This window comes from Drosophila willistoni (genome assembly GCF_018902025.1).
Source record: "Drosophila willistoni isolate 14030-0811.24 chromosome XL unlocalized genomic scaffold, UCI_dwil_1.1 Seg141, whole genome shotgun sequence".
Taxonomy (NCBI): Eukaryota; Metazoa; Arthropoda; class Insecta; order Diptera; family Drosophilidae; genus Drosophila; species Drosophila willistoni.
Window position 1 is genome coordinate 12209397 of NW_025814052.1, and position 19307 is coordinate 12228703.

Genomic DNA, 19307 nt, shown 5'->3' on the forward strand with positions numbered 1-19307 from the left:
AAGAAAAAAAAAAGAAACATGAAACATATATAACATTTAATAAAAATTGATATTCAGCTAAACGCAAAGCATTTCTAAATACACTTAAAAGTTTAAAAAGTACTTTAAAAAGATCCGAAAATGGACAGAGCTTAAATGAATATCCAAACGATTTGTTAATCAAACCACTTTGAACTGAAAGTTATGTCTCTAACTCATATACTTTTCGCCTGATAATAACTGAGAATCTAGAAACGAATTGACATTATCGACTAGAATGTCTGATAATTTTTGAGACCGAATTCCTACCTAGCTCAAGATGGTAGAAGGTTGTTATAAAATCGTCTTTGGCTGAAAGTTTATTATTAATTTACGAATTTTGTTTTTTTTTTTTGTTTTCTTTTTCTTTTTGGTTAATCTCATTTGGCATTTTGTATGGGGCGCATTTCAATTTGCTGCAACATTTTAATTTGCTTTCGTATTGAGAGAAATAAAACTGAAGCACCCTGTGTATGTGTGTGTCTCTCTCTCTCTTTCTCTGTCTTGTCTCTGTCGTGGTGTTGCTGTTGTTATTATTGCAGTCAAGTCGCCGTCGTCGCCTTTACCATCTCCGGTTGAAATGAAAAGCTTCAACCAACTTCTGGCCAGGCCCTGACAGCCTTTTGTTGCAAGAGGATAGAACGAGGGAAGGATGGGAGGTAGGGAGGGATATGCCTTTTCTTCTTTTTTTTCTTTGACCCCCCTTCTACTTTGACTCCTGCTTCATTCATCCCTATGCTGCTGCTGCTTCTGCTGTCTCGTGTCCATCAGCAGTTGTTTGTTTGCCTTTGCCTTCGACTACGACCTGAGGGAGCCGGCACCATGAGGTGGCATTAGGTCGTATTGGAGCAGGAAAAGGAGAAAAGAAGACGCTTCTACTTACCTCGCCTTCATTTCCTCTTACTCCTCCTTGCCTTACCTCGGCATGACCATTATCTAAAATAGGCAGACGGAGGGCGAGAAAAAAAGAGAGAGCGAGAGGGACGAATGGACGGAATGGACTCAGTGCAATGGAAATGTTGAAAGCAGTAGCACAGCCAACGGTAAATTCTTCTTTCTCACCATTCTCTAAATATCATACCATTCCATTTCAGCCCAGACCCGAACTTATCCTCATCCAACCATCCTACCGCATTTCATTCCATTCCATTCTATGCCATTCCGCTCATGAAGGAACACGAATCGATTGTTAAAGTTGCTGGTCAAGTGGTTTGCATGCTGTGAAATTCTCATGATTTCAGAAGAGGATTTAACAACACAAAAGATGATAATAAAAAAAAAACCGTATATTTAGCCAAGGCTATCTGCGTTGTTCTGCAGCAATGACCTTTCCCTAATGGTTACATTTCAAAGTATTAACTTGTGAAAAAAGGAGATTTTCAAAATGAGAGAAGGGGGCTAATCTGGAAAAGTCGGTTTCAGGACTCCAGGAGTTTCATATGGACACTACTTACCGTATCATTGTGATGAAGCACTTGACGTGCTGGAGATGCTGCCGAAGAATCTATCACAGTGCAGCCATAATCTCTAGATGGTTCCACCACATGCGAGACGCCAAAGATAAAGGGCCCATTGGCGCCAGTGCCGCCCCCGCCACCAGTTGTTCCAATCAAATTGCAGCCTGATGTCTCTGAATTGTTCCTCTTGCAGAAATCATCTTCGAAACGTGAGGGAAACGACGAGCTTGAAGAGCTGGAGGCGGCCACCATGGCGGCATGGCCATAACTACAATTGGATGATGTCGATGATGAAGATGGTGGCGGCGGTGGTAGCTGGCGATGATCGAAACAAAAGTCCGATGATTGCTGCTGTTGTTGTTGTTGATGTTGTTGGTGGTGGTGCGAGTTGGTGTTTGTTGGAGATGGTGGACTACCATATGGATAGCCAATGTGTGGACTTTGCAAATGCCGATTGTATTCCTGGGACAGGGCATCAAAGTCATTGAATCCGTGCAGACCTTTGGCACTGTCGCGCTTCTGTTGCTGCACATATGGTGATATATAGGCGGCACTGTGACTTGGGCGGGGTGGTGTCACGGGTGGCAGGGGTTTTTGCATTTTAATTAGCGTGAGATTGTGATGGATAGTGGGACGTCTGTCGCCCAGCAATGGACGCTGGGAGTTATTATACGGATGATTACGTTGCAAGGCCGTGTCGTAGTCATCCTCATCCTGATCATGGTCCATATCCTGATCTTGGCACATATACGCATGCCCATAGATACCATGATCGTAATATTTATAATGAAATTTTTGCATGTTCTCATTTGGGGGCGGCAAAGGTGGTGGCATTCCCTCTTGATTCTTATTGTTATCCATGGCGCCCGCATGGTTTTCCATTTGATTACTGACAGATTTTCCGCCCGTACCAACACCACCGCCTCCACCACCGACACCACCAGCTGTGCCCATGCCAGTTGATCCGCCAACAACTGCTCCGTTGTTGCCACTACCAAATAGTTTGGCCAATTTGACAGTCATATTTGCCCTGCGTTTGCCACAAAACTTTTTCAATTAAAATGTTGCCCCCGAAAAATGGCAAAAAGAGACAATAAGACAGCTTTCCGTTGCGCCTGGCAATTGCAGTTGGCAGCAGTCGATTCTATCAAGTCCCCCTTTTTCTTTCCTTCCTTGCTTCCTTCCGTTTTTGCGGCCTGAGGGGCAACGAGTTCTTTGTGTATATCTATAAAAAGAAAAAGCATAAAATCAGCAATCAGTAAAAAATAATTTAAGATAATATGGATCAGAAAATTATGTACATTAATTAGATTTAAATCTTTAAAATAATCGTAGTATCTTTGGTGCATAACTATTTAATCTGGTTTAAGTAAGCCAAAGCAATTTAAATACTAATATTAATTCGGAATGCATCACAAACATACAAAATACAAGTATATTGGACAGTTTTTCTAATAGTGTGACTAGTTTTTTGATAAACTCTCAAAAAGTATTTGACTTTTCATAATAAAGACTTTTAAATCATGAAAAATTAAGAAAAGGCAAGAATTTCTCATTGCGTATTGCCAATATTTGCACATATTTGAATCTAAGGATCAAATGTCAACTTTTCCACTAAAGAGAAGTTCAGACAAAACATAAATTTTTCCTGAAAGATCCCAACTAGATAAAGGGGGTCAAAAAGATTTTCATAGAAATCATAAAGGTTTCCATAAATAGTCAATATCTCTCTCTACCCCTTTCTCTGTCTATCCCTCTCTATCTGTGCTCTCTATTTCTTTCTCCCTCCCTTGCTTCAACTGAATAACACAATCTAATCTATGTATGTATATAGAAATGAAACTCTTCTTATGTTTCATCCAATTTACATTTGCTCCATCAATTTAAAGTCTTGGGTGTTTCTTTCAGTGTAGGGTAAACATTCTAAAGGCTGTTTTGTAATCCAAAACCAAAACAAGTGCAATTGTATGTTGCAACAGCTGGCAACTGGCTGATTTTGCTGACTTGTTCTCCTTTTTCTCTCATACCCTTGCCCCCTGCCACACACACACACACAAAGCGTTTGCTATGCTAGGTAGTAGTAGAGTTTTACCTAGAGATGAAGAGGAGAGAAAGAGTTGTATGTGTGTGTGTTTGGAACCGCAGTACAACACTAGAAACGGAAACTGTAATGGGATATGCCAGATAAATGCAAAACAAAATAGAAAAAAAAAACAAAAGAAATGGCAACAGCAAAACCGAAACAAAAATAACAACAAACTCGCAACAACTTGCAACAATAACGAGCGGAAACATTTTTGCACCACACATCGAACAACTCCACACAAAACCAACAACAACAATTGGCTGGACGATAGTTTATAGTTTTTCTTTTTGCAACTTTTTTTCCTTTTTTTTTTTGTTTTTGTTTTTGCTGTCATTTTAATTAAAGCTACTTTTTGTCATTGTTTGTTTTTGCTGCTGTGCGTAAAGTTAGTCCAGAGAGCAAACAGAAAACAGCAGCAGCCAGTTTGTTGCATTGACGTCATATACAAAAAAAAAGTCGATCATAAAAATGTAACAAAAAAGGTAGATGGAATTTTCACAACACTTTGACAATACCAGAGATAGGATCCAAAAATAAAAGGGGCACGGGAAATGACTGTCAAACTCACTATGGCATCGGTTTGTTGTGCCTCTGACGCACAACAAGAAAAAAAAGTTAAAAGCAACATTTTCTCTTACACTAAGCCAAGAAGATAATGATGGATATATATCTTATGTGGACACGTATGGCTTAGCCTTTGAATTAAATCTAGACTTGTCTTAAGAATCGATGAAATTTGTTCTCATATAATGCATTTGCTCAGAACATTGCTCAAAAACTATGAAATTGATCAATTTTGATCTTACAATCTTCTTGGAGACCAAACGATCTTTAAGCAAGAAGATTGTTTAGTTTAGTTCATTTTCCTTTACCTTATTAGTTAGCTTTGTAAAATGTTAATTAACAGTCACTCGACTGTCTAACAAAACTTACAAACTAACTTACAAACCAAACTAAAGACGACTAGATTAGTCTGTCATTTAAGCTATAAGTTTTGATTACAAATTAACGAAATTTCAGTTCTATTTTAGTTTTCTAAAGCAAAATATTTAATCATCCACGAACTACTAAGAAAATAGTTCATCATTCCACCAAGTAAGTTGTCACTATTGTTTGATCATTTTTTGGGTTAAGTATTATAACAAATCGTGGTCTAATTCCAGGACCATATTCACGGAGACCTAAAAAGTTGGCAATACCTTTTCATAGTTTCATCTATTACTAAAACTGTAAAATAAACTCTGCATCCCGTTTTTTCCCGCCTGTGCTCTCTCCTGTCCCACTCTAGAATCGGCACTGCCTAATTGTTAGTCTTAAACGACTTAGAAATCTTTTCCTAATGTGTTCTATGGTTCGTAACTTTCATTGGCCTAAGAGTTAATTTGATCTCAAGAACTTTTGATCATAGAGAAAGTGTATTAGATCGTCGTCAAAGGTTTGTGTTTTTTTTTCAGTTTGCAGCCAATGTTTGGTATGCTCGTTTTTTGTTTTGTTTCGTGTTGCACTTACCGCGAGAGTGTGACACCAAAGTCGACAACTAACTTTATTGAGGTTTATCAGAGGAGACAACGTCTCACAAAGTAGAGAGGAGCGCAGGGAGATGGTCAGGAGAGGTGGCGAACAAAAGCCACACAAACAAAATTTCATGCCAAATGGTGCCTACAGGCGACAGGCGACAGGCACTGTGGCATGTAGATTGGGGTGACAAAAGCACAAAACGAAAGAGTAGATACACGGTGTAGCTGAACATCATATGCTCCGCCCCCCATCCCCCCACACACACACTCTGATCCATGCAAATGGAGTTGGATTCACTTTTTTTTTTTTTTTGGAACACACACATTTTTTTATTTGGCCATCGTCAATTGACAAGCAATCAGTAGGACATTTTCATTTGTGTGTGTGTGTGTCTGTCTCAATTGAATATGCACGAATGCAAATTTTCCATTTGCCAAACCACAATAAAAATGCAAAAATTTAATAAAAATAAAAGTTTTAAATAAAATATATATGAATTTGGCATTTGAGCTTTCAATTCGCTTACTAAAGAGTGGAAAAAAAGAGTATATCACAGTCAAAGTTGGTAAATCTATCACTCATGAGACCTGTTTTCGAAGGAACTAGAAGACTATAAACTAGGTATTTTAGTTTTTTCCTAAAATAGGAATAGAAATAATGTGAAATTTCGCTGTAAAAGTTGCCTAGGATATAGCCAAGCTAACGAAACGAAACGATACATTTTCCAGATTAAAGCTGACAACACTTTTTTCTAGAGTTGCCATACACCTTTTGTAATTTTTCAAATTTTGATCGACATTATTTTGTTTAATTGTTCTTTTTAATTACAACTCATAACTAAAAAGAATGTTTCCAATTAATAATAATTAAATTTCATATTAAAGTGGCCAATTGAACAGGTTACATTTTCGATTTTTATTTATTTTTCGGTTGAATAAGATCTGTATATATCTGTATATTTGCATATATGCATATATGAAGTGTGTAAACCGAAATGTACTCTCTTCTTTTTTTGTTGTTGTTGTGTTTACCCTCTGGATGTAAATCCATGGTCGAGTGAATCTTTTGCTCTGTCTCTTCTTTTTTTTTTGCTCTCGTTGTTCATATCATTTTGAGTTTTGCAACCAGTGATGGTCACCCTGTCCAAAGTCCCTCTATCTTCCCCCGCCACGTTCCCCTTGTCATCGTCAGTCATGTTGTACGTGGGGTTCTTGTCAAACAAATGCAACCAACCCATTACAAACAGCAAAAAGGCAACAAAACAAAAAAAAAAAGCAGAGAGAATAAAGAACGAGGCTTAACTTTCTTTTATAACGCATTTGTAATACCCTTTTTTGGATTATGGCTAATACTTTATTGAATGGATAACTTTGTTTTTGGTTGATTTTGAGCTGCTTGTCATCTCCTCCTACTGCTTCGTTTTGACTTGAACTTAAATCAACTTTGGACCAATTTCAATGTACTCTCTTTTGGCACTTTTTCTCGGGCAGTGTATGCAAATGAAATGAATAGTCTATGCTGTGGCCAGAAGGGTACAGGGACAGTGAAAAAAAAAGGAAATGATGAAAATGCAACAGTTTGTAATTTGCGCTCAAGAATCGCCGCAACGTCGACAGCAGCAGCGGAAAAAATTAAGCTGAAAACAAGGCAACAAAAACAAAACAGCTATTGGCTCTGACAATGGCTAAAAAACCAAAAAAATAAAAGAACAGTAGATGCCAAGAGAGAGAAGAGTAAGAGAGACAAGCCCAGAAAAAAAAATAATAATTTTCTACAGAAATGATTCCTTGCCGATGAAAGCATTAGTATCTCAGATATTAAACACCAGGAAATAATTCTCGGGGTTTCGCCAATTAAAACTCACTTTTGTCCCACTGTCCATTAAAAGGCACCAACTAAGTTCCATTCCCTTCTGTCCACTGGCTGACTGGCTGGCTGACTGGCTGGCTGACTGGGTATGCGTCATGATGGAGTCACAAAATGTTGCTCCTCTTCACATCCCTGAACCTCTCCCTTGCCCCCCCTCTCTCACTCGAATTGACTCTGTCTCTTTCTTCCTTTCTTCTGCTGTTGATTGTGTGGCGTAAATGTTAATGAGACAAAAGATGTCAAAGATAAAAAAAAAATTACAGGCGGGTGGGTACTGGGGCGGTCGGTCGGTCGGTCATTCTGTGGGCGTGGCAGTGGTGGAGGAGAAAAATAGTAACAAGAATTCTTTCTGTCAGTTGAATTTTTAACCGACAGCAGCTTTGCCACATTTCCCAGTTTAACCAATTGTCAATTAGGCAAACTGACAATAATTTTGCAAAAATTGTCATTTGCTTAAACATATCTACATATATATGTACATATATGTAGTTATACTGATTCCTGTTGATTCTCCAAAATGCTTGAAAAAGTATTCTCTTTGCTTTTATTGTCCGGTTGTCGTCATCAATGTCATCAGTTTTTGTTGTTGTTGTTGTTGTCCACTGTCGAAACGTGACAGGAAGTGGCTACCAACTACATCAACTTTAACAAAAGACACGTTTTGCCATTTCAGGGCTCAAGTGCAAGGCAAAAAGCAACAACAACAACAACAACAACTAAGCCAAATTGGTCTTACAAACAACAAAATGAAAAGGAAGTTTTTCATCTGTTCATTTTATAAACTTTTGGCCTATAGAATCTAATAAGCCCATGGCCCAGTTATTCATCAAGTAGATCATCCTCCGATTGGGAAAGAAATAATCAACATCAGTAACAACATCGAAATAAGTTGTTGAAAAATTTGAATCCCAAACGAATTTTGTATGAAATGTTTTAAAATAAGTTACTGCAAATAAATACATTAAATTATCAATTATTTTTAAACAAAAATTTGTTAGAATTGAAGAGCAATTATAACAACCTTTGGATGTTAAAGAGTGACTTGTTCAGATTTAAAACTGAAATTTGAAAAATGAAATTAACATTTCAATATAGGCACAATGCCTTTTCACACACACACACACACACACACACACACACACACTCCCACACATGAAGGCAAAGCAATTATGTGGAAGTCTCTGTTGGTTCCAGCAGGTGTACAACAATTGAACAAAGTCACTCAAAATCACAGGCAAAAACAACTACAAAATATGTAGAAAAGGGAAAGAGTGGGAAAGAGAGTGGCGGAGGGGAAGCCTTTTGTAGCTGTTGGAAATGATTATGACGTTCTGGAACCAGTTTTGCAGCAGCAGCAGGTAAGAACGAAGAAAACCCAAAAACAAATCAAAGTACCAGCAGCGGCTGCTGCTGCAGTAGAACAAAACAGATACAAAAATCAAAAACACAAAAAAAAAGTATTTTCTTTTTGTTGTTAGTTTTCTTTTTTGTTGTTTTTGGTTCAGTTTCTCAGTTCTTAATTGTTGAAACGAAACAAAAGTAAGATAGATAGAGAGAGAAGTGAGAAAACAATAGATGGGCATTATATGTATGCATGTATAGAGAGAGATATGAAACAGATGGCCATGTCATTAGACCGTGTGAAACTCTATGGCATCATATCCTGGCAGGACGTACAACAAATCGCATTCGTAACGCCTACGAAAAAGTATTGTCTAATAAATTGGAATAGCTATTTTCCAAAAAAAAAAAACCTTTCCCATGGTCACTACTTGTTATCTTTGGGACTTATATTGCTATAGGCTTAGAAACAGTGTGAGGAGGTGGCTGACAGGAGACAGGACATTTGAGTTGGTAAAAGCTGTTGAAAATAGGACAATTTTGAGCTATTTATTTTACTTGTTTCCTATTTTTTTCTTGAGTATGTGCCTTTACTGAAAGAAATCAAACAAAACGAAGAAGAGTTGAAAATTCGCACTAGTCTTTTCAATAGTAGATGTCTTCGGCTATTATAGTTTATGTCAAACCTTGCATTTAAACAGGTTTGAGGTCAATCTTTCAAAAGCAACACAAAAAGGTGAGCAGGTTGTCTATATAGCTATTTCAACGCTTAAATTAGTTGGGAATTGCAACTAATTGCAACCCTTGTTTTGGAAGATTGACCTCGAGATGGCTTAAATGCAAGGTTTGTCTTAAATTTCAAAATGATCCTAGTCTAATCATAATCCGTATATAGTTTTCATTTGGTTGATAATCAAAAACCAATTAAGTCTCACACTATTTTCCTACCATCACTTACCTTTGACTAGATTTTTTGATGTAAGAGTGAATCAGTATGAGGTTTAGTCTATTTTGAATGTTTTGGGTTTGCCTTTGCTTGTGTCACTTAAGTTTGTGCAAATAAATATGACAACTTTAGTTGACTATAAAAATATGTATGTGGTAACTTCTTGGATTCCTCTGCCTACTACTACTACTATGTAATACTCTACTACTACTACTAATACTGCTGATGCCGCTAGGCAAAATGGGGTGTAGGAAATATATTATCACATCACGCGCATCTACAAAATGATTTCATAGCAACGGCAACGGCAACAGCGACAACAACGGCAACAACTTGCTCTTTCATTATCGGCACATCATTATAGGCAAAAGTTGTCGTTGTTGTTGGTTTGGTTTCGTTGTTGTTGTTGTTGGCGACGAGACGGTTATTTATTTTGCCCTTTAACTATTTGGGCAGCCACGACGAACGGGAACAACATCAGAGTCAACGATTGTAGATGCTACTACCAAAGCCGTTGACGACGACGACGACGACAACAACAAAATCGCTGCCAGCGGCGTTTTTCTTTTCTTTTTCTGTGTGTGTGTGTGTTTTTTTTCAAGATGCACCTTGATTAAATTCCAGGAATTGAATAAGAAAATAAGAAGACGAACAACAACAACAAAAACCTATCTTTACGAAACCAACAGCAGCAACAACAACAACAACAACAAAAACAGACTGAGACTGAGTTGATATTTACTTGCCGCTTCTTCTGGTTGCTCCCTTCCCACTCCACCTGATCTCTGCCTACTAACTTGCAGTACTTTTTCTTCTGCCTAGTCACAACGGAGTCGTCGTCTCTGCTCTGTCTGTAAGCCTCCATTAATGATGCAGCCAAATGCTTTTACAGCTGAGAGTTGTCGTTGCCAAGCTTTTGGGTAGATGCCACCAAAGAGGATGGAGAGCAGCGGCAAGTACTATACAACCTGCAACAGCAGCAGCAGCAGCTACTTCAACTTGAAAATGTTGCAAAATGTGAAGGGGGCAGAAAAATAAGAAAAATGAAAATATCACGCATACGTAAAGACGTCACTATGCCCTTAAGATATATGTAATCTTTAATAAAATAATTAATTAATTAGAAACAGAACCAAATATTAAAATCGTAAAATGTGATTTATTGTACAATCATTTATATAGAAGGATTAGTTGCGATAAAAATCAAACAAGCTGAAAATAAAAACAAAATCTTCCATGGCAAATATAGTTAAAATTAAATACCTCGATAGTCAGTGCTTAAGTAGACCACAATTTTAAATTTGTTAGTTTTGTAACTTAATTTTGCAAAGATATGAAATCTTAAAGTATTTTATAAGCTTTTTTATTCAACTGAATCTTGTATAGCCAGAATCTAGTACAGTCGTGTATCTCCTATCAAACAGAAGTGAAATTTTTAAAACGATTGGTTATTCTTGAATTTAAATCTTACTCTCAGATCTTAAGCTAGATCTTATAGGAATTGCCCATTAATTTACCCTGCAGAAATCCACTTTTTTTAAAAAAATTATTCGCCTAGACAGATTTGCCATTCCTTCCTCATAAGTTTAATTTAGTTAAACGTGATTTTCTTTTATCGATGTAGCATTTCTTTTTACTTTGCCTTGATCAGTTGCATTCTAAAGTAACATTTAAATAGACTTGTCGGCATGGTAGGGTATAATTTATAACCAACTAAGTAAATTGTATATCTGGTTGCTTTGGTTTGTTCTTATTCTCCTTCTTGGTTGTTCTTTTTCTTTTCCGTTTGCCTTCTTCTTCTTCTTTTTTTCACCTATCCTATTCTGGTACTCGCGGTCGGAAGGTTTTTTCTTCTCTTTTGTCGATTTGTCTAAGCTTTTGGCATTTATTGTGTATGGCAAATGAAGGTCTCAAGTGCTGCCTTCTGCCTTTTCCTTTGACTTTTGTCTCGTTATTAAGTTTTAAGGTTCTCTCCAATTTTGTGTTTCTTTATTTTCCGAGATAGTCGGAGAGGGAGAGGAAGAGAGAGAGGAGGGGACAAAGAAAAGCGCATGCGCAACTTCTTTTGTTGCTGCTTGGCTTAATGATTTTTACATTTCTTATATATATATATGTATATGTACCTATGTATATACTCTTTTTTTTACATAAACAAGTTGACGCAGGGGCTTGGGATTGTCTGCTGGCGGCAAATGCAACTCACGGAAAGGCATTCAAAAGCAATTAAGCGCTTTCTTTTGGCCAGGCAAACGAACGAACCCAGCCAGATAGACGAAACGAATGAGCCAGTCAGCCAGTAAGCCCAAAGCCAAGTTAATGGCAGACACTCGGCCAAGGGAGGTAGTCAACGAGTTTTTATTTCAGTTTTTTTTTTCGGTTTTCGGAATGGGGTGAACAGAAGAGACCATCTTCTTCTGCACACATGTAATATCATCAATCAAAAAGAAAGGGAACAGAGAGGCAGCAACAACGAAATGACAAAGTCCCCGGTTCAATGTCGAAATTGCAAATGCCCTGACAATGCAATCTGATATAAAATATCAGCCAATAAAATGAAGATTATGAAATGTCCCATAACATTTTGTATGGAAATGAAATTGGAGTAGAAGGGGAAAGAGTTGATGATGATTATATAACCGAAAAGATAGTTAAACGTTTCACAAGCTTTTTATATTGAAGCCCCTCCGAAGAGCTATCTTCCAGTTAAGCTTCGGATACAAAGAGCTATCTATTGGATTGGGAAAGGGTATATATATGGTTAAGAATAAGTATATGTATGTATGTATACACTTCTTGCTACATTTGAGCATGCGTGTTGTCGTCGCCGTCGTCGTCTCACGAAATCAACAGCAACAACAGACATTTTTTTCTTGATTATGCCACATGCAACATGCGGTCATGCTACCTAACCGCACCAAACACACAGACACACTGGCGGACGGACGGACAAACACATATTTCTTTTATCGCATATACTAAAAAATGCTTCAAACTAAAAGCCAAGCGCTGTAATCATATTTAACTTTGCCTCTTGCCTTGCCTACGTCTCCTTGCCACAACGTCTCATCGCTTGTTCGATTCAATTCGGTTACTGGCAAAAACAGAAAACCTCAGACTTTAACCGCAACAGGTAATTGATGCCGCTTGCGCGTTGCAAGAACTTTAATCAATTTTTTAGATATTTTTTGTACGTGCTTGTGTGTGTTGCAAGTGGCCATAACCGAACCAAAGCGAACCGCATCGTGAGGCGCAGCAACAGCCACAGCAACTTGCCCCCAAACCCAAGGTAAGGTAAAGCTCTATTGTTGTTGTTGTTGTTGTTATCGTTGTTGGTAAGTGGCAACAATAATAACAATGTGCAACTTGTTTCAGATGTTGCCTAAAGATTTTTCGTTAGAAAAACAAGAGAATAAGAAGAAAAGAAAGAATGGAATGATGGAAAACAAGTAAATATTTCTCTCGTTTTTGGATTTTTGTTGCAATTTTCACTTTTCCAATGAATTGTGTGAGGCAAATATATATGGACATACATATATACTCTTATTTTTTTGTGTCCAAATCTGTGCGACAAGTTGTTGCTTGCCACTTTTGGTTGTCATTGCGATTTTCCATTTGCCAGCGTCATGTCATTTTTGCCACACAAATAAAACTTGCTTGCACTTACTTCGATATAGAGTGGAATATTCCCACTCCCCTCCTCAGTCTCTCGCTCTCTCTCTCTCTCTCTATGGTGCCCCCTCCCCCTTGGCACTGTCTACTCAATCACAGAGCCAAAGTACTTCTGAGTCATAAAATGGAAAAATGGAAAAAAAAAGAAATAACCACCGAAAAGCCGTGTGGGAGAGAAAGTGACGGAAGATTGTTGGCAATTTTATGCTGCACTTGAAGACGATAGAAAAGTAAAACGAGTGGGGGACAAGAATGACGATAAAAATGACACATGGAGTATGCAGCCTCTTCACCCTCCCTCGTCCCACCCCCACGGAACGAACTGAACCGAACGGAGAAGTAAATAAAGTGTAGACGACGAGATGAATCGAAGTGGAAGAGGGAATTGCGATGCGATGCGATGTAATGCAATGCGACGAAGTACTTTCGCCTAAAAACGCATAAATCAGATGCAAGTAACTAGATTGACTTCAATAGATAGATTTCCAACGATTATTATCCCCTCCTTACCCCCTTGGCGATTTTTTTTTCTTTCTTTTACTAGGCCAAAAGGGCAACATCTATACATATGTGGACTCATATTGCATGTGTGTATGTGGGTCTTTTAATAACAAAGGCTTTTCTTCTTCCTATCTTACATTTCACTCTTTTATTCACTTGTCTTTGTCTCTATCTTGCTTTCCCCCCTCTCTCTTTCTCTCTCTCTCTCTCTTTTGATGACTATAAGAAAAATGCACTAGTAGCTCATATTTCACATAATACTGCAAATACTCTATATACATATATGTATATATGTATATATCTATATATACTTACATATAAAGATAGCCACACTCATGTTCCTTATCATTTAAGTGTATAAATATTTACAATGATCCAAAAAAACAAAAGAAAAAAAGATTTCGTCTGCGTGGAAAAGTTTGGAGCTTTAATTTAAACAATAAACAGGTAAATGGCAAGCAAACAATAAAATATATTTATACACATATACACAGTGGAAACTCATTTCAACACATAGCTTAACTCGTCTTCAAATGAATCTTAATTGACAAAGAGGATATCCCCTAAGACAGTTTTTACTGTAACTCTCATGAGTTAATTAGTAAATTTTTAATCACTTTTAATAACCTTGCACTCGCTAGTTAAATCCACAAACCAAAAATACAAGCTTTGCTTTTTTGATCATTCAATTTAAATAATTATATTTCCTTATCTATATCTAGAAAATCCACCATAAACCACATTAATCCTGAGAACAGAAGTTTGTTCAACGAAAAAAAGATTATGTTAGTTATCTAAAAATGCACTTTGACCAATGACTCACTTGATAAACACTTATTAAAGCTAAAAACACTCCACTAAATAAAAGATCTTTTTAGTAGCAATTTTGTATTCGAATATAAAATATTTATGTGTTGTACTATGTAAAATTGAATACAGCTGAATGAAACATTTCAATTTTTAGATTTATCACATTTTGGATATGAATATATGCATTAGCTACAGCTAAGAAATGAGTTTTCATTACAAACTGTACTCATATTCAATATCATTTGGCTGTGTTTAATTGGAACTTGAAATGGGCATTAAATTTTAAAATTTATTTCAATTTTCAAAACGACAATTTGCGTTTTCCACATAACCTTAGCTAACTTGGCTATATGCGGATACATGTGCACTCTGTCAAAGTCCATTTCCCATCCCAGAGACAGAGAGAGAGAGAGAATTTCTTTTGCCCACCTTTTACACTGGTTAGATGCACCACCTCATGAATATGCGAAACTGTACCTAGATTCATATACATAGATACATATATTTCTTCGGTGGCCCACGCCCTCCGCCCTCTTCCTGCCCCGAGCATCTTGCAGCTGCAGCTTTCCTGTCACATCTCATTTTTTTCCTTTACCTTTTCGTGATGACTTTCTAGCTTCCCAAAAATTGTCACCAAGTTCACGCAATGAAATTGCGTGAGAAAAAATTCGCTTGCTGCTGTCTTTACATTTTCCCGGTGTTCCTTTTTTTATACTCTATTGCAAAAAGGGGTATATGCGTTTACAGATGTTTCTTCTTCTATCTTAACCATGATCAAGTAATCTCTTATCTATCGGGTTTAGATGTATAGACGATATACAAGTTTTTAAAGCCTTTTAACCATGTTAAAGAGTATATAAACTTCTTCTATGCCTTTTAACACATATTTTAAATGTGTGTGTGTATGTGTGTGTGTCTGTGTTTTATATATTTTTTCGTGTTTTTTTTCTCCCGCTTTTATCTTTTGAAAAATTTATGTCTGAAAATACTTAGACTCAAGCATGGTTTTCTTTGTTGCTGTTGGGTTTTCTTTGCTTTTCCTTTGTGATAATTATGAAATGGTGGCAAGAGAGAGAGAGAGAGAGAGAGAATAGACAGGGAGAAAGCAAAAAGAAAATCATAAAATTTCAATTTGTTACTTTAGATGATAAATTAAATTTTTTTTTTGTGTTGGTCTAAAATTTATATATCTCGTCTTTTGATTAATGAACCCTGCTGCTTGTTGCTTTTCGTTTGCCCTTTTTATTTATGATTTCAATTGAGTTTTTGGTTCATTTTCTTTATTTATTTATTTTTTTACTTACCTTGCGACACAGAGAGATGGTCAGACAGACCGATAAACTGGGCTGACAACAACCTTGCCCAGGAAGGTATCGGCCAATTACTTTGAAGGTTCATTCCATGGCATAAATCAAGTTTTTCTGATTTTGCCAATCATGTAACTTTTAAAGTTATCTCTCAAGGCAAGCATAAAAGCCATAAAAGGGGCACCAAAGTTGAAAAATTCAACTTAAAGTTGTAAAGTAAATAACTTACTTACTGTATCAACTTGTCAACGGCGAAAAATGCGTCGTGCAATTTTGTTTGTCACATTTTTTTCGTTCACATCCTTTGAAATGTGCAATAAAATAAATTTTTGCTCCTGCAGCGAAATGGAATTGCATTTAATTGAATTTGTATCCCCCCACCACCAATCAAGCTATGAGTGGACAATTTTGGGCCCATCGTTACATGTATATATATATGTATATATACCTATATATGTATATGTATATTTTTTAATTCATTATTGTTTCTTTTTATTTTCCTTTTTAATTTTTTGTATGTTGGGGTTTTATTTTTCTCTGTTTTTGTTGTACATTTTGTAATGAACAAATAAGTCAAACTCATTGGGCTTAATTAAGCTTTCAAGCAATCAAATGGAGCAGCACACAAAACGAAGTTTCGTAATGACTAAATATAAACGACTTTTAGATACCCTTGGCTAGGCAACAAAACAAACAATTATCCTTGGTAAAGACGAAATAAGGTTCCCCTTTCATCTCAGCCTTTAACTGGGTTTATACTAACTAACAGTCACCTAACTTAATATACTCCATCTATACCCTTGTTTTATTACAATTATGAAGAATTATACTCTACTTTTTCCTTGTTGGTTTTGGCCTTTTATTTCTCTGTGGCAGTTAAATGGTTTAAGGAATTATTTAAAATGCGGTTTTGTCTCAACTTTTTGCAGTTTATTTACTGATTAACAGAGCGTTAAATGGTTTAAAATAATAAAGAACGTTAAATTTTTGGTTAATAGCAAATTATTACTCTGATTAAATGCATCAAAGGCCCTCGAAATGTCTTTTGACACCATTTCTCTGTGACATTATCGAGGGTGGGCAAGAAAGGTACAGGAAACTGTAGTGCTAAAAGCACGCACTTTCTCTTCCGCTTTTGTTTGAAATCCAAATTCTTCTAATAAACTTATAAAACACCTCTCGCCGATGGCTATTTACATTTATTATGAAATGTATACTATATATTTATATATACATATATGTATATGTATATGAATAGTATGCAAAGTGTTGAACTATACACTCTGAGGGCCTGGGAGAAGTCTCTTGGCTTGTTTTAAATCAAATTTAATTTGCAGTCACTGCAGCAGTTGCAAATGCAGCAGTTGCAGTTGCAGTTGCATTTGCCATTTGCCGTTGCAGAGCAATTAAATGCATGCAAAGTTTATTCATTGAGAGCAACAGCAGCTGCCGGTGTCGGTGTCGTTGTCGGTGTCGGTGCCTTGGCTGTTGAGTCTTTTTCGCTTTATTTTTTCCCTAGGTACACACACATACACACACACACTCATGCACTCTATAAATGTATGTATATGTCTGTATATGGTACAGATATGCCATAGTTTATGCTGGGCAATGGGTGCGAAATGCGGGGGGTGGGTGGATCCGAGGTCACATGTGCATTTAATTGCCGCCAGAGCAGACATTTGACTTCATAAATTGTTTTCACTGTAAACGGTGATGCATATTTTTAAAGTCAGCAAAGAAACGAGCTGACTAGATCGATGGAGACAAAGGAGGAGACGGAGACGGAGGAGGAGGAGGAGCAACTGAATGAGGAGTAGGTAAAAGCTATTAAAAATTTTGTTGCATAGGTCGTTGGCTGCTGCTGCTTCTTCTTCTTATTCGTCTTTGTATTGTTAGATGGTCTTAAGGCAAAAAGTACCGTTAAATGTATTTTAATTATATGTACATACTACAATGCGAAACACCAACAACCAACAACCAAAATCTGAAGAAAAAGTCATTAAAAATAGAAAGAAAAAAGCCAACACCTCCAACAACAACGACAACAACAACAACAGAGTGAAGCTAAGCTCTAAATAAAACATGTCATGTATAGTAAATATATGTGCATGTATATATAGGCCATAATATATAGCCATATATAACAATATGTGTTATATACATACATAAATAAGCAAAAAAGGCCAAGATGCTTCTGCTAAGGCTGCAGCCAGAAGCAATTAAGAGCCAAGTAACAAAAGTTGTTTGTATGCCTATTACACACAGGTTTGGATTCGAACAAGTTATTCGATGAGGCGCCACATTCTATGTTATCGATAACTAACTGGCAAATCGGTAAGAAGATATCGCTTTCCAAGCTTTTTGATTGTTCTTGATTATTCCTAAATCTCTTAAGGGGTTTATCGATAACTTTAGCATTAGCAATCGAAAATTGTAGTCAAATCTAATAAGAAAAGTCTTAAAAAGATATCGATAAATTGAAAATTGTTAATGAGCAATTGAATTGGATGTTTCCTTCACTTATAACTTACTCCGCTCCTGTCACTTCCGTCCTGTACCTATATATAGCATATAGTTAGTTGAAATTTAATTCTTATCCAGTCGTACCCGACTACCTTATACTACCCCCCTTACCACCCGCTACCTACCATCTTCACTTGAACGTTTATTTAATTAATTGTGAAGCATTGGCTTTAATTGAAACCCAGCCACGAAAACTATAATTAATAATTAATCCAACTGAGACAACTGAGGCAGTGGAAAGGTTAACTCGGCAAATCATTTAATTACCCCAACTGAATGTCAATGATGGCAACATAAAGAGAATCGAGGAAAACACACACACACGCACACACACACACTGCAAAAAGGCGCCACAGAGAGCTTCATTTCTCACACGCTGAATAACGGTCGTATTCATTCGGTATTCATATTCCTACACCAAAGGGGTCGGAGGAGGGCAAGAAAAATCATTGCAAACATTATAATTTCAAATCAGCAACCGAAAAAAACAACCCACACGCAAGAACGATACAAAATAAAAAAAAAACAAAATGAAAAGGAAAAGAAAAAGGAGAAACAAACAAATCAAAATTAAGTTGCCGCAAAAACAATGTGAAATCTGTTGCCATCCCAGTTACCACCCACCACCCACCACCCATTCGCCCTACCGCCATCCATTCATCCATCCATCCATCCCAAGAGGCTTAACAACTTGGCGTCGAAATTCCAATGGAGAAGAAGAAAATACCAATAAAGTGTACTTAATGTGGGCCAAAGAGATGGATGATTTAGTCAAACCGCTTTAATAGTCTGTAAAATTTCACTTGAAATTGGATTATCTCAATTTTTTATGGATGTTAAAAATCTTTTAATTAAATCAGAAATAAATCAATTGAAACCCTTGCAATAAATTTCAAGGAAAATAACCCTTTAAAAGAAAAAAGAATCAACAAAATCTTAATAATTTGCTCTTCTTTCTAAAGAGTGTTATACTTATTTTTGGTGACCCCGACGACCGCAGTGTAATAATATAGAAATTTAAAATGTTACTTTTGATTAACTAATTGAACATTTTGTAAATGCTTTTTGTTGTCATCCCATTAATTGCAAAATGTTTCATTTTGGTGTCGTTTATATGTTTTTTTTTTCGGGTGCACTCCTTTTTCAAGTACACAAACTGCACGTAGTCGCGGCCGGAAAACCAGTTTAAAAATGGCATTTACGTTTATTTGTCCCGCTCTCCGCATTTCCACCATTTAAACATGTGTGTGTATGTGTGA

The 19307-nt window shown here is 36.7% G+C and overlaps 1 protein-coding gene across 2 annotated transcripts in view; it reads right to left on the reverse strand.

Annotated features, from left to right (window-relative positions):
* Nucleotides 1-19307, reverse strand: part of LOC6641290 — a 53127-nt gene that overhangs the window by 18911 nt on the left and 14909 nt on the right. For both annotated transcript variants that reach the window (XM_023175241.2, XM_002064168.4), the window contains exon 3: nucleotides 1473-2700. In XM_023175241.2, the coding sequence (XP_023031009.1) occupies nucleotides 1473-2498 (1026 nt within the window). In that variant the 5' untranslated portion in view covers nucleotides 2499-2700. The remainder of the gene's footprint in view (nucleotides 1-1472; nucleotides 2701-19307) is intronic.